The following is a 14,411-nucleotide window of genomic DNA, read 5'->3' on the forward strand; positions in this document are numbered from 1 at the left end:
GGGCTGAGACGAAATGTGTGAAATTTCAATGGAAAGACACAAATGCAAACGCAGACGTAAACTCAGATGTCTGTGGCTGCGGTCTCGCCCTCTGCTGGCAGTCGATGGCTGTGACTCTTTCTGCTGCTGCTGCTGCTGCTTTTGTTTGCATAATTATTTTATTGTAACTGAGGTAGCCACGCCCACAAAACTACATGCACGAATGCGGCCCGCATGAATATTAAAACAAAGACGCTTTCGCCTTGCCTCCTTGGCTGCTGTCGCAAAGTTGCAACTGTTTCGCCAAGTGCCCCAAAGCAGCTCCGCGCAGCAACTCCGCCCCCGCCCACAACAAAGTCTAGACAATTTTGTTGGGCGCCCGAAAAAGTTTCGCCTCGCCTTAGTCTTCCCAGGCGCTGCTGCTTGCTGTAGGCATTTCTTCAATTAGCGTTTTTATTATTTTTAATTAACAATTTTGCAACTTAATCCTGCTGCTGCTGCAGAGCGCCGTACTGAAATTTCCGCAGACATAATCGAATCAGCAAAAGGGGCTGCATAATGCCTGGCTAAAGTTTGTCTAAGGACAACAGGCAACAACAGCCACTCGGGCGGCACCCTAGACATGTGCATAATTATATTAGGGCCGCTGCAGGACAACAGCAGACTAAAGGGTTGCCCCAAAAGATTGAAGAAATGTTGCCAAACAGCAGACGAAAGACCAGACGTCGCTCCAGGCGCACACACTCGACCCAGCTGAAAGGCAGGCACACGCTGAAAGCCCACTAAGAACTAGTGTTCTGTAGACTGGAAAATGGACAATTACTGCGCAGATCCTATTACAACTTGTCGAAATTCTAGATGCATTCAAAGAACATATAGTTGAAGTATATATACTAAGAGAAGTTTACAAGGTTAGTATATATAATGCTGTAGCTAGGACATCTGTTTTCTGCACACATTTCTTCTATATCTTCGCTTTATCTGCCACTTTTCCTAAGATACTTGCTTATCTTGTGAGCTACTTTTCCTTGCGATTGGTCTGGTTGGCCGCGAGGGTGGCAGCATTATCAGCCTCTGCGGATATTAAATTGCCACAGTAGATGCACATGGTTTTCAGCTCGCGACAGCACAATTTGCAATAGGGCGCAGAGCAGGTGGGGCAGAGGACGAATTCGTTGTTCTCCAGCGTACTGCAGATGAGGCATTTGCGCTTGGCGCAACTGTAGCGTTCCAGCCAGCCAAAGTGTTTCGGAAACTTGAAGCGCAATATGAAAAATATATTTATTTTGCCCTGTATGTGCCGCCGGGCTAAGTTGTCTTCGGCCAGCTTAAGGAGTGTCTCCCTGTTGTCGAGGCGAGAGCGCAGAAATGTTGTGTACAGGTAGAGAATGCGCTTCTTTTCGTGCTTGTAGTAGAAAAAGCTGCAGATGGTGCGACGCAAATGGAGCAGATCGGCACTGCCATAGATCAGCACTACGATCATTAGGTAAATTAGCAGCAGTTCGATGTAAAATCTTTTGGGCAGCACCTGAGCCACGGGCAGGCACTCCTCGTTGCTCAGGGACGTGGAGACGTGCTCGTGTATGTTGAAGTTTTTCATTGTGGTGCGCAGCAGACGAGCCATTAGCCCAGTGCCATTGATCTGCGAAGTGGGCCAACTGATGAGATAGTCTCCTATTTAGATCTACTCACAATATCGTACTCACTCGAAAGCGCACCTCGTGCTCGCCCTGCTGGCGATAGGTGATCAGCGATCGCCGATGTATTATCTGCAGCAGACTAACGACCAAATGATCGAGCACAAGGAATATACCCGCTGTCACTATTTCCAGTGACAAGTGCAGGAAGTTGAAAATACTCATAGACCGAGCCACGCCCCTTCTCGATGAGCCCGCAAACATGGGCTGCTCATGGCTGCGTAAGGGCAGTACAGAACGTTTCCTTTCGCGCTTGCGACGCTCATCCACATGCTTGAAGTAGTCCGTTATGTAGACATTGTCGTACTCCAAGTCCGTACAGTACAGATATTGGTATTTAATCGACGTGTATATGACGATCAGAACGAACAAGTACATAAATTTCTCAACTATCCACATGACGGTCTGAAAGCTGCGTTTCTTCTGATCGAACTCATTCATAAACTGCTCGGATGTCTCTTTGGCGCTGAGCAGCTGCTCTGATGTCGTTATGTTGTGCAGCTGATAGGTTATCTCAATATTAGAGTTATTGTCGTACAGCTCCTGCTCAGTGACCAACAGCTTTACGTAGGTCTCGCCAAATGCGGGCGGCACAACCTGAGGGTACGTGAGAGCATCAATTTGCAGAGGGATAGCTGAGGAGATTTGAAGACATTTGCCCTTACCTTTGAGGCATCGCACACCTTGTCCGGATTGCCAAACATATTCATTTTACATATGACATCGACACGATAGGGCCAACATAAGACTGCGGCTAGCCAGTCAGGGAAATTGGCAGTGCACTTGCGATAGCCCTTCAGGAATATTTCCTGGCAAACGTGATGTCCACTGCGCAGCTGATGCTTGCAGCGATTTCGCATGTTGCGCACAAATTTCGCCTGCACGTCCGAAGCTTTGGGCAGCTGAGAGCTGGAATTGCTAACAGTTGATTCGCTGGCATTGGCAGCTCTTCGCTCTTTCTTTTGGCCAAATTTGTCATCCTCAATATTTGTATTTTCCACGCCGTATTTGAGATCGTCTAGAATAGTCTGCAACTCCCTGAAATTGCCTTGTATCTCGTCCAAGTCTTCCCTCATGGTTTGCAGCGTATTGGTAAAAGGCTTGGCCATCAGATCGAAGCGCGTCTTGGTCAGATTGTAGGTGAGTAATGTGGTGCAGGCGAACACACGAGCCACCTCGTCCGCATTCTTCACCAGATTGGCAATGGGCCCCGCAATGACAAAGGCGAAGGCCACCGCTCGGAGATAGCTCTGACCCGCCTTGCCGAGCAGGCTGACAAACATCAACAATATTAACACACGCATATTGCGACTTAGCATATAGAAGAGTCCGCAGCACATGATGAATACCAACAGTACCATTCCGTGCGACATGAAGCTTGTCAATAATTTACCGAAATTAGCGCCAAAGCCAAGCAGTAGCCACAGCAAATAGCCCAAGACGATGCCCGTCAGGAAATTGAGGAGATAACGCACGGGCCGCAACCACCAGGAGTCCACATTATCGCGTCCATAGAGCAAGCAGTAAATGGGCTTTCCGGCCCAAGCAACGAATTTCTCAACCAGCTTCGATATGAAGAACATGACTTAAGGCACAAAACAGTTCGATAAACTGAAAAGGCTTACGTGAAATTATCTGAGCAAACAGTAAAAGTTTCGTGTCTGCGAATGGTGCAACAGATGCGTCTGTAAAACTTCAAAGAGAGAGTCGTCTGAACACGAGTTTCTTAAGCTTACAATGGCCGTATTATCTCAAGTGAAAAGGAGACACTTGAAACACAAATAGTTTAAGCTCAAGGTTAAACGGAGGATTAACACAGTGCGTAAAGATGCAGAGAATGGACGGCGGCATGGAGGCAAGTGGCAGAGGCGGGCATTAAGCTGGCTCAATTGGCGCAGCTGCGTTTAAGGCTCACAAACTGCCTCACTTTTAACCGTTTTATGGCGCACTCTTCGAGCTGCCACACACAGCATTGGCAATGTCCCGGCCAGCAGGACGGGCTGGCCCGTTGTCATTTAAGAGCAGCAGCCGCCGCCCCAAACAGGGACTATAAATGACTGCAGCTACCAGCAAGGCGCTCGTTAAAAATGCCAGACCAGCGGACCAGACACATTCCCAGACCGCATCAGGCACAACAGAGCTGCAAGAAGAATCGCGAAATATACTGGGCACTGGGCAAGGTCCTTGTCGTAGCCAAACGCAGTCGAAGCGAACAGAACTGTATGTAATCCAATTATAATAGAGCAAAGGAACTTTTGCACCTGCCCGGGCACCTTGCTGTGCGGATTCTAAAATAAAAATTGATTACATGCGTGTGTGTCTTGGCCGCAATGAATAAATTTTCGCTGAGGCTTGTTTGTTTTGCAGGCGACCGTTTAAAAATTTATGAACTGCAACGCTGAGCGATAAAAATGCATCAAAATCCGTCAGGCAGGCAGCCAGCCAGAGAGCCAGTTCCACTGGGCAGCTCCAAATTGGTGCAGTTGCTCGTCGCGCTTGACGGTGCTACTCACTGAATATTAAACAGGCAGCAGAGCTGGCAGCTCCCAGCGGCGGCACTTCATCAGCCCAAGTCGTGCTAAAAAATTGATTGATCCTTGAGGTGCCTGTGGAGCGAGAGAGTTGAGGCTGCAACTTTGACGACATCATCTCGAGCGCAGGGCAATGGGGCGGGCGTGGCTGTCACACACACAGCCATACACACACGCACACTTACACTCATTTAAACAATTTAAAATTCCAAAAGGGCAATACTAGCCACAGCACAGTGGGTCGAAAGCATAGCAAACATTTAACTGCCTTAAATGTGCTTCAAACCAAATCTCTAGGCTCCTGTTTATCTACTTTTCTATAGATTTTGTGCCACTGTGCCCGGCACACCATTGTTCTGACCAACTTGTGTTAGCTTTAAATGCATTAAATTGTCAATGCCTTGACTATGCTTTAAGCTTGCTGGCCATAAAATTGGTTTGGCGCAGACCAAAAAGGAGTCGCTCCCAACTAACCAGTCATGCAGCCAGGCAGGCAGGCAGGCAGACATTCAGTCAACTCCGCCTCCTCGTTGGTCAGTCAGTCAGTCAGTCAACTCGAAAAAGCCGAATGAATGATGAATTGCCTGTCACTTGCAATTTTTGTAGCCAGACAAAACACAGCTACACAGCAATGTCGAGGCTCGTCTTCGTCGATGTCTGCGCTGTTTGCCTTGTTTAAATTGTTCATGTTCCTCTAAGCCGGCTGGCCCAACTGCACAGGATCTCTGGCCAGAAACTACAGTATTCCATGTTGACGCGCGACTGACTGCTGACTGCTTTCATGGAATTTGCGTTTAAAAAGGGCGGCAACATCATTGTCAACCGACGCGTCAACAGTTGTTGTTGTTGGTTTGTTTTTTTTTTTTGGTTTTGGCCAAACATTTTTGTATGATCACAATGGCAAAATTTAATTGGGCGGCAACTGCACAAAATATGAAAAATTTTTGGCTGAGATATGAACAAAGAAAAACATATTTTGAGCGAAGAATTTTTGTCAAACATTGGACAGGAAGCGGTAAGAATGCTGGCCAAAGAGACAAAACTTTTTAGCGAAGAAAGAAGTTTCTTAACTTCAGAATATGGCTGAAAAAAGCAGCATTCATACATCAATATAGACTATGTATAAATATATTTTAATAAGGCCTGTACGAATTGGTTTTTATTAAGAAGTTGACATTTCATAAGAAAAGCAATTTCTTAACTTGAGCTTGAGACAACTGCACTCAGATATAAAAAAAATATGTTAAAATATATTTTAATAAAATTTATTTTTTATTTTAAAATTCTAATTGGAGTTTCTGCTTTGTTCATTATTATTTATGGCTGCATTACTACAAATAAATTTGATCATAAAAACTACATTAATTGTTGCTATCTATGCAGATTATTTATTGGCCTCGCTGCTCGAGCAGCTATTGCCAAGTCTTGTCAGGTTTGTGCTTGGCTTTAGCTGAAGCCAATTAGCGGCACTAATAAAAAGCAATAAATCAGTCCAAATTAACCAAAAAGACAACAAGAGCAAAGTGTACAAATAAATTTGTGCACTGCACTCAGCGCATTTGTCAAGGAATTAACCCTTTGCCGTAAGGGCTACAGGAAGAAATAATAAAACGGACGAAAAAAAGACAAAACCAACAACAACAGTAGCAAACCAATATGAAAATGACATTAGCCAAGCGCCAACAGACGGCGGCTAGACCGAGACCAGACAGCAGCAGGAGCCAGCGTTCAGGAGGCCCTCGGTTCGGGCCTCTGTCTATGTCCGTGTCGGCTGTCTACACGCAAAACCACTTTTAACTCGTTTACTTTATTTATGGCCATAATTTGTTAAGCAAAAGGTCGAAAACTAAACTGGCGACCAGCGAGTGGTGGCCAAAGGGCGCAGCTCTTGCTGGCAAGGTGCGATGCATAATTAAGATAATAAAATATTAATTAAAATTAAGTTCATGCATATGCAAACACAGTGACAGCGATGCCCAGCGTTAGCCAGCACAATCCGTGTACAAATATTTGCGTTTAGCAACGTTGATTAGAATTAAGGTATGATAATACGAGTTGCGCGCCGACGTTGATAGCCTCGTTATTGGCACTGACGCGACTCGCCTTAATTAATTAATTAAAAATGCACAGCTCACAGTTTTTCTCTCCTTTTATTATCATGTGTTTTTTCCCTTCTTTTTGCTGTTCTTTTTTTATGCAAATTATTCTGCTACCTTTACCCAAACAGCAACTTCGTACACCTGCCCGCCCCCATAATGAGAACCCAGCAAATGAGTTGAGTAGGCCCAAAGGGTTTGCCGGAATGTGTGTCGCCATGGGGGCCAACAGACGCTTATAAATGTCAATCAGAGATGGGATTTAATGTTACTCTAAGGAACACAAAGCATACTGAAATTATCATTATATTTAATATATATTTTTTAAAAGTTTATATAAATAATTAAAGTGAATGTCTTTGGAGGCTTGCAGAAATAAATTATTATTATTAAAAATGATGTAAGCAGGTCCGAAATGAAATAGTTAAGCGCAGGTGAGGCTTTTAAGTGAAGCAATGAAGAGCCATTGTTGCGCATGAGAAGCACAGAGAAGAGCAGTACTATTAAGAAGACTAGATCAGTGTACGAGAAGATTAATTGATAGAGATATATTAGCAGTATGGAGTGAGACGAATCTATATATTTTTCTATCTTTATGCATAAACATATGCTTTTACTGCTCAAGTCTTATTTAAAAAATTTAAATTCTCTTAAATTTATGAAATTACTTATCTAAAAATTTTGATAAATATAACTCGAATTTTCATACCTTCATGTAGTCAATTGCTTGGAAAGAGTATTTGAAGACTACCATAGAAAGAAGGCAACAATTGAGTTATATATTTCACAATATTTAATTTATTACTGCGTCGCCTAATGGAAGTTTGCTGTTTGCCTTCAGCTTAGGGGCGTATTCCACAAAACAAAAAAAAAGTAAAATAAATTTTTAAAAAATAAGAAAAAGGGTAACCGCAAAGCGCGAAATGTGATACATTGTGGTTTTTGGATGTTGACGTCTTGGCCGGCGCATAATTAATTTGGACTTTGGATTTTTATAGATAATATTTGGTTGTTGCGCGCCGCTTAATCATTTTACCTGTCGCAAATGTGGGCATCTAATTGGTGAATATTTTTTGGCCTCCCGGCCAATTTGAACGTCAATCGAGCCGGGAGTGAAAGCGAAAGCCGGTCACACTTCCCGTAGCTGTAACCCCAAAAAAATAAAAAAAAAAACAAAAAAAAATAACAACACGCAAAAGCATTGAGCCGGACCCATTAGAGTGAATACGTAGACAGAGCAAAGAGTCAGTGCCATGATTGATGATGACCCGCGTCCAGCTCTGCTGCGAGCTTTGTGTTTGTGCTGCATTAATTAACTAATTTAGTTTGGTATTTCATTTGTGTTCTCTCGTCCACAAATGATTTCTAAATTTATGCACACAAATTTCTATTATTTTTGGTTTTGTTTTTTGCAGTAATTATTTACATGCCTGGCCCCGAGCTGGGGGCGCACATGTCACGCCTTATCGCCCGCTTTCACTCTTCTCCCCATGTATAACGCTTACACTTCCGAATGCATTGTCATAATTCACGCTTGACACAATCATTGTGCGTGGGTCGGACATTGCATTTGATGGGCTTTGATGAATTTGGACAGTTAAAACCACAATTTCGTGTGAACGCAACTGTCGGAGACAATAAATTTGTCTATTTTGGCATTAAATGTTACCGAATTTCATCAATTTGCATTGCTAATAATCCACAACAATCACTTGTTTTTTCCATGCAAAACTAAAATATTATGCAAATCGAAATTATGAATTACGATTCTGAGCCAACACAGCTATCGCAATCATAAATTCCGAATTTTGATTTAGAGTCGAGTTTCTTGTCTGTGAATTGACAAAAGTTAGGCCTGAATCAGTTCAAATATATTTACTGAATATTTATTAGTGTTATATTAAAAGCTGGTCATTAAACTTAAACTCTGAAACTATAAAAGTTCAACACTTTGCCATACATCACATCACATTCAAAGATCAATTACCCATAGACATAGCCAGAGCCAGACTATGGCTAACCGCCAGCTCATCTGATAGCCGTTAGACATACCGCAAGCAGCTACTGTGCACGACACCTACCCCAGTTGCCATATTTATAGCCGACTCGTATATCATACAGCTCTAAGCATTGCAACAGAGTGGCAGAGAGCGAGAAAGGGAGAGGAAGATGCTGCTGGCAATGACAATCAACATTTGAGCTCGCAGGGAATTACCACTGCGTTCTGCTCGTATTTCAATAATAACTCTCAACTCTTGACTCACATTTCATAATTCATTTTCGATAGACTCTCACTTTTATTTTATTATTTTTTTTTTTCGCTTAGCACATTAACATTGGAAAACCATTAAGCGTTGCCACGACTGATTCGAATATGTTAAAGCATAGGTGGAGCATCTGATGCTGCGGCCCCGCGGGCATAAATATTGTGTTAACCACAGTTGAAAGTTGTAATTTATTACAAATTAAAATAAATCAAAATGAAATGGCAAAAACCACAACAAAAACACACATTTTATATATACATATCTATATAAATAAATAAAGAAAATCGGAAGATATGTGAGGCAGTAGCAGGTAAAAGAGGTCACCAAATAAATGTCTCTATAAATTGCGGGGAAAAAAAACATTTGCATTTTGAGTGCACGCCGCATACCGTAATAAAAATGATAAACGTTAATTTTTTTATCTGCCGCTCGAGAGGAAATTGTAGCTGGAAATGATTTGTCAAAGTTGAAAGTCGATACCAGAGTGTTCACAAATAAATATGCATATGCGCCGGAAGAGAAATTCCAAACAAATTAAATTATATCAATTTAAATTTGAAATTTTACAGATCCACATATACGAGTGTTTCGCCTCAACTCCATCGTGCTTAATCTAATATCAGCTTTTACAGCCAGCCAGCGAGCCATCGTATAATCCATATAGCTGCTCTACACACGCACACACACTTCAACAAATAAATCGTGAACGAAAATCAAAAACTATTTACTGATGCATGAAAATATATTTTATAAGCACTCTTAGTATTTACCGCTGCCATCGACAGGTTTTGATGATTTGATATCGTGGATTAGATGGAGCTCGAAGTGATGCGTTGCCTGTCATAAATGTGAGGAAAGCATAAGAAAAGAGAAATGAGTGACAAGAGAGAGAGAGAGACAGAGATACTCGCCTCTCTATGTGATTCTCATATGTTCAAGTAAGCAGCGAAGATAATGCTGAGCTAAACTGAACTTAAAGTTATGAACTTCAATCATAAATATGAGTAAAGCCTAAGTAAACAGAAACCAGCCAAAAACATAGAAAATTGTCCTCTCTCTCTTATATAGTAAAGTAAGGCTAGTTAAGACAGTGTTGAGCTAAGCCACATTAGAGGTAATTAAGCTATGTTTTCTCTTAACAACAAAACATAAATAAATCCCGTGGCTCGCCGCACGCTATCAAAATCCATCTCTAAGCATTGTGAGCCACATTCCGAAGCCCATATTTAAGTGAAATTCAATAGGCAGCAAAAAGAAAAGAGTATAAAAACCAACTGAGTGCAGGAAATGCAAACGGCAACACCACCAACTGGTTCAAGCTGCGCTCTGTTCCGCGCTTATCAATGGAGTTGTTTACATTTTTATGCTCCAAACAAAGTCCACGCTTGAATAGCGCTACAATAAAAATCTCAGCTAGAATAAAGTTTCAACACTTAAAATTTGTATTCAAAATATTTGATGCCATAAATGCCATAAAACTGAGTAGAGAACGCTTTCATCCACTGGACAGCAGCAGCAGCGTGTGGAAGATGATGTCGATGCATTCGGGACTGCGTTTCCAGCTGTCAAATGTCACTCGCCGTTCAATATCGTTTATCAAGCGTTTTATCGCTGATTTCTCATAAGCCTCGGCCAGAAACATCGCGCAGCACAGGCGGGCCCAGGCGCATTAATCATGACCAGCTTGCCCTGCTGTGCATTTGATGGCTGCTGCACACCTTCCCAGCAGCTCGCTGGATTAAAACTTTTGGAGTCAGCAGTTGCCGAAATAAAAGAACCGCTGAACGGGACTCGGCTGCCAAATGCGCAACAACCGCAGACTAATTAAATTAATTGAGGTGATTTTTGTCGCCCAACTCTGCCTCGATCCATGCCATTTATAAACTGTTCAGAGTCTGGCCTTTCAAAACTCCGAATACCCTAGCTGAAGACTTTAAAGCTTTAAATTTTTAATATTTAGTTAAATATTTGTCACTGGCAATTGGAGTTGAAATGAAATAAACATGTTTTACAGGGTATATGCAGATATCTATATATATATATAGCTTGGTTTTTCTTTTTTTCCGCTTTTTTGCTACAATTCCGAGCAATGGTCATATACGTAAATGCTCAGCGCGTATAATCCATCGAAATTAATGACTGGTCATATTTTTTAACCAGATACGACTTTCTTGTTTTTGCCGCTTGATTGAATGGTTATTCATATTTGCACAGATAGGGCTGCGGCATGCTGTTGCTGTGCTACGCAAAGCCTCTTTTTATGACCCATTCGGATTCATTATGGTGAGAACTTTTTGCTACTGCTCTGGCTCTTAAAGGATGCGTGTTGCGGCATATTTTATAAGTTTTGTAAAAAAAAAACAAATATTAAATGAATGCAATTTAATGTTTAAGCTGCATTATCGAGAGTAAGCATTAAGTAAAAGGCTACCCTGCTGAACTCTAATATATCTAAATTTAAATAGCTATTTTCCATTTATTAATCAACATTAACTAAATAAGCTTAACTTGCATTGTAACAGAGTTACAAAAGTATCTTCAGATATACACATTTCTTGACTAATGCCAATCAATTGTTGCAACGGCTAAATTATTCATAATTTACCTTTGTAATAATCGCATTTTGTAGTCGAGGTAAGCTGCGCTGAATGTTTTGTGGCAAGTGCTGGAGTGTCAACAGCATACGATTAATAAATAATGCAATTGAATGAATGGCTGGCAATTGCTGAGTTGCATGCCGCAGCCAACATGGCGCAACATATTTTGCAGACGACACAGCAACAACAACGAATAGCACTGACAACACGGCAACTGAATTGTGAATACTGAAAATGTTTAGTTTTAGCGCCGCAGGTGGTCAACAGACAGCGGCTAAAAGGCGCACAGCACACGGCAATTCCTGTTTTTTTTTTTGTTTTGTCTCTCCCGTGTGCTGCAGGATAATGACAGGCCAACAAGAGGACGAGCTAGAGCAAGAGCATCGAAGCATGGACATTGCGCCCGATTGTCAATTGTTGTTGTCAATTACGTGAACAAAACATGCACACGGGCGCTGCATGAATGGAAAATAGGAGGAGCTGCCGTTGCTGAAACCGCTGCTGCTGCTGCTGCTGCTGTGGCTATGGCTGCTACTCCAACTGCTGTTGACCACAACAACGAACCAAAAATTTGTACCCAAAATCATCATGTCAATTGCCAGGCAACAGGCCGGAACCAGCTAAACAAATGCAAAGCAGTTGCAGAACAAAGAGCGGCGCTTTCCACAGCAGTCTTAGAGATGAGCCAGGGCTTAGCGTAGAGTCACGCAAGTAATGAGAACTAAGAGATTAAATGGTTTAAAGAAATTGAAGTTGATCAGTTGATATAGAAGTTAAATGATCAAGCTAAGATCGATTAGCTTAGATTAGATAAATAGATCGAGGATCGTTGTAGAAAAACTTATTGAGCAAAGCTGAGTGACAAGAATGAAAAAGATGAGCTTTAATATATATCAAAAGATGCAGTAAAGCTGAGAAAGAAACTTAGAAATAAGTTGAGTTAGCAAAGCTGGCAAAGCGTGCAAAAGATCAGCTTAATTACTAGTTAACAGATCCAGTAAAGTTGAGGAAGAGAATCGGAAAGTTAAATGAGCAAAGCTGTGAAAGAGATAAGAGCTGGGCTAAGCTATCTATAGAAACAGCTAAATTGAGAAAGAGTTTCAGAAATCAACTTAAAAATTAATCAATCGATCGAGCAAAGCTGCAAAAAGTTAGCTTCGATATTGGTCAACAAATACAGAGGGAGAAATTAGCGCAGACTTAAGCAAATTGATCAAGCAAAGTTGAACAGGAATGTAAGAGATAAGCTGAGATGGGAAAAGGGTTGTTGCTTGAGCAATAGTATGGGAGATTGATCACAAGTCCATGCAGATCAGCAGAGCTAGTGTTCGACTGATCAAGCTACTCAGTAAAGCTATTCGTCAGTTAATCAAGTTATTTATAGCCAGCCAAATTCAAGCTGATTTCAGCTGTTTGCCACTACAGCGTCAACACGACTTTCGGCCATCTCTACTCAGATGCTTTCCGTTTAATTGGCATGCCATTTTGGCGATGGTATTATGTGTTTTAGGGCGCAGTGAGCCTAACGATTTGTGGCGTGTAAAAGCATTTGTCAATGTGTCACAACAATAAACTGTCATGGAGTTGCTGCAGCAGCAACAACAATGCCAGCCTCCAACTGCTGCAATAATTGGAGCAGCTGAATTACTTAGGAGCCAATGCTGAGGCAGCTAAAACGTCTTTCTCTCAACGGAAGATTAGCCGCTGCTAGTGCGCTTGCAACATCAGCATAAATTGAACCCGCTCTGACCTTTTTAATTAAAAAGCTGGAAAGCAAGTTTGGACTGTAGAACGCGATTCGGCATTCGTGCCGCGTTCGCATGCTAAAAATTGCAACAAAATTACATGACCCCGACGGGCCGAAACAGACGTCGACAAGGATTTGGCTGCACACAAACGGAACGGAAGAGAATTGTTATCTAATGTCTGGAGGCGAAGGGTCAGCTGCTGGCAACTGTGTGCAACAGTCACGCAGTCGGGGGAATTGAAGCACAAGCAAGAAAAGTGTTAATAAATTGTTGCCAAGCCAAGGAGCGCTCTCCAAACTGGACGGACACAACGTGGCGTTGCCCAAAATTAAGTTACGTAGCTCGAATCGAGTCGAGTCGTTGCTCGAGTCGAGTCGAGTCGAGTCGAGTCGTTGCTCGATTTGCAAATAAATTTGTTTAATTCCCCACTCGATGTGAACGCCACAGCGAGAAATATTTTATAATGCTCCGACACTCCGAGAGACCCACAGCGGGGTGAGAAAGTTCGTGGCGCTGGACAAGCCAGCGACTGGGCGACTATTCGACTAAAACGTGCCTGGGATTTGACTGCCAACCTGACTAATTAGACGCGTCATTGTAGCCCGATTGGATTTGCATTTGGATTTGGTAAGACTTTTCGAATTGGCATTGTTAATGAGCGAACGATGCGGCTGCCAGCGCCGGTCTCCGAGTGCCAAACTTCGCCTAAATGGAAACTAATTGGCATTTAAGTTGGCCAAAGTGTAGGAGTTACGGTAAGTGCACTCTTAAGGTTGCCCGTAAAGCTGCTTCGCTACAATGACATTGCCAGAATGGAGTATGCAAATTACCAGGACTTCATGCTGACCGCCCCGCGAAGAAGACATGACATTCGAGAGGCTTGGTGAGAAGTCAAACGGAAGGCGATTACAAGGTTCTTAGCATGTCCAAAAAGAGGGCGCTTTACCTGCGATTAGGATAAAAGATAGTAGAGAAAAGAGAATATGATTAAAGAGAAGTTGCTATTTAAAGGAAAAGAGATTAAATTTGAAATAACATTATATCACATTAAATACTTTTCAACTTTAAGTTTTTGTCCTGTATTTTAAAAACATTTTAAAACATATTTCTTTGACAACTTTTCGTGTATGGCTCTAATAAAAACTTTTTGAAGCATTCGTATTTATTTTCAACATGATATGCCTTTTATGGCATATACAAGTATTCACAGTTGCCATGTCCAGCTGGCCTCTGTCTTCTGCTTAATTGCGAATCCATTGGCTTTATGAAAAAGCAGAAAATTCTTTTTATTTTTATTTTGTTTTTTTTTTTTTTTTTGTTGAGTACGTATAAATAATGGCAATAGGTTTTTGCTGTCATTGTTTTCATCTGGCCATGTGCAGCCCATTTGTATTTAACATATCATTCATATAATATCAATTAGTTGCATATGCGCGGCGCCAATCTCTGTGCTTGCCGAGAGCTGCGAATTATTGGCCAATGTCGAACTGGCCGAT

The 14,411-nt window shown here is 42.0% G+C and overlaps 1 protein-coding gene across 1 annotated transcript; it reads right to left on the reverse strand.

Annotated features, from left to right (window-relative positions):
• Window positions 1-896: 896 nt before the first annotated feature.
• On the reverse strand, window positions 897-3,259 carry LOC111604527 (protein sneaky). The gene is made up of 3 exons (XM_023322625.2): window positions 2,342-3,259; window positions 1,686-2,273; window positions 897-1,621 (listed from the first exon to the last, which is right to left on the reverse strand). Exons 1-3 carry the CDS (start codon window positions 3,257-3,259, stop codon window positions 998-1,000), a joined length of 2,130 nt encoding a protein of 709 aa, XP_023178393.2. The 3' UTR covers window positions 897-997.
• Window positions 3,260-14,411: the final 11,152 nt, after the last annotated feature.

Source organism: Drosophila hydei, unplaced genomic scaffold (assembly GCF_003285905.1).
Source record: "Drosophila hydei strain 15085-1641.00,03,60 unplaced genomic scaffold, DhydRS2 tig00000001-arrow-pilon, whole genome shotgun sequence".
Lineage (NCBI taxonomy): Eukaryota > Metazoa > Arthropoda > Insecta > Diptera > Drosophilidae > Drosophila > Drosophila hydei.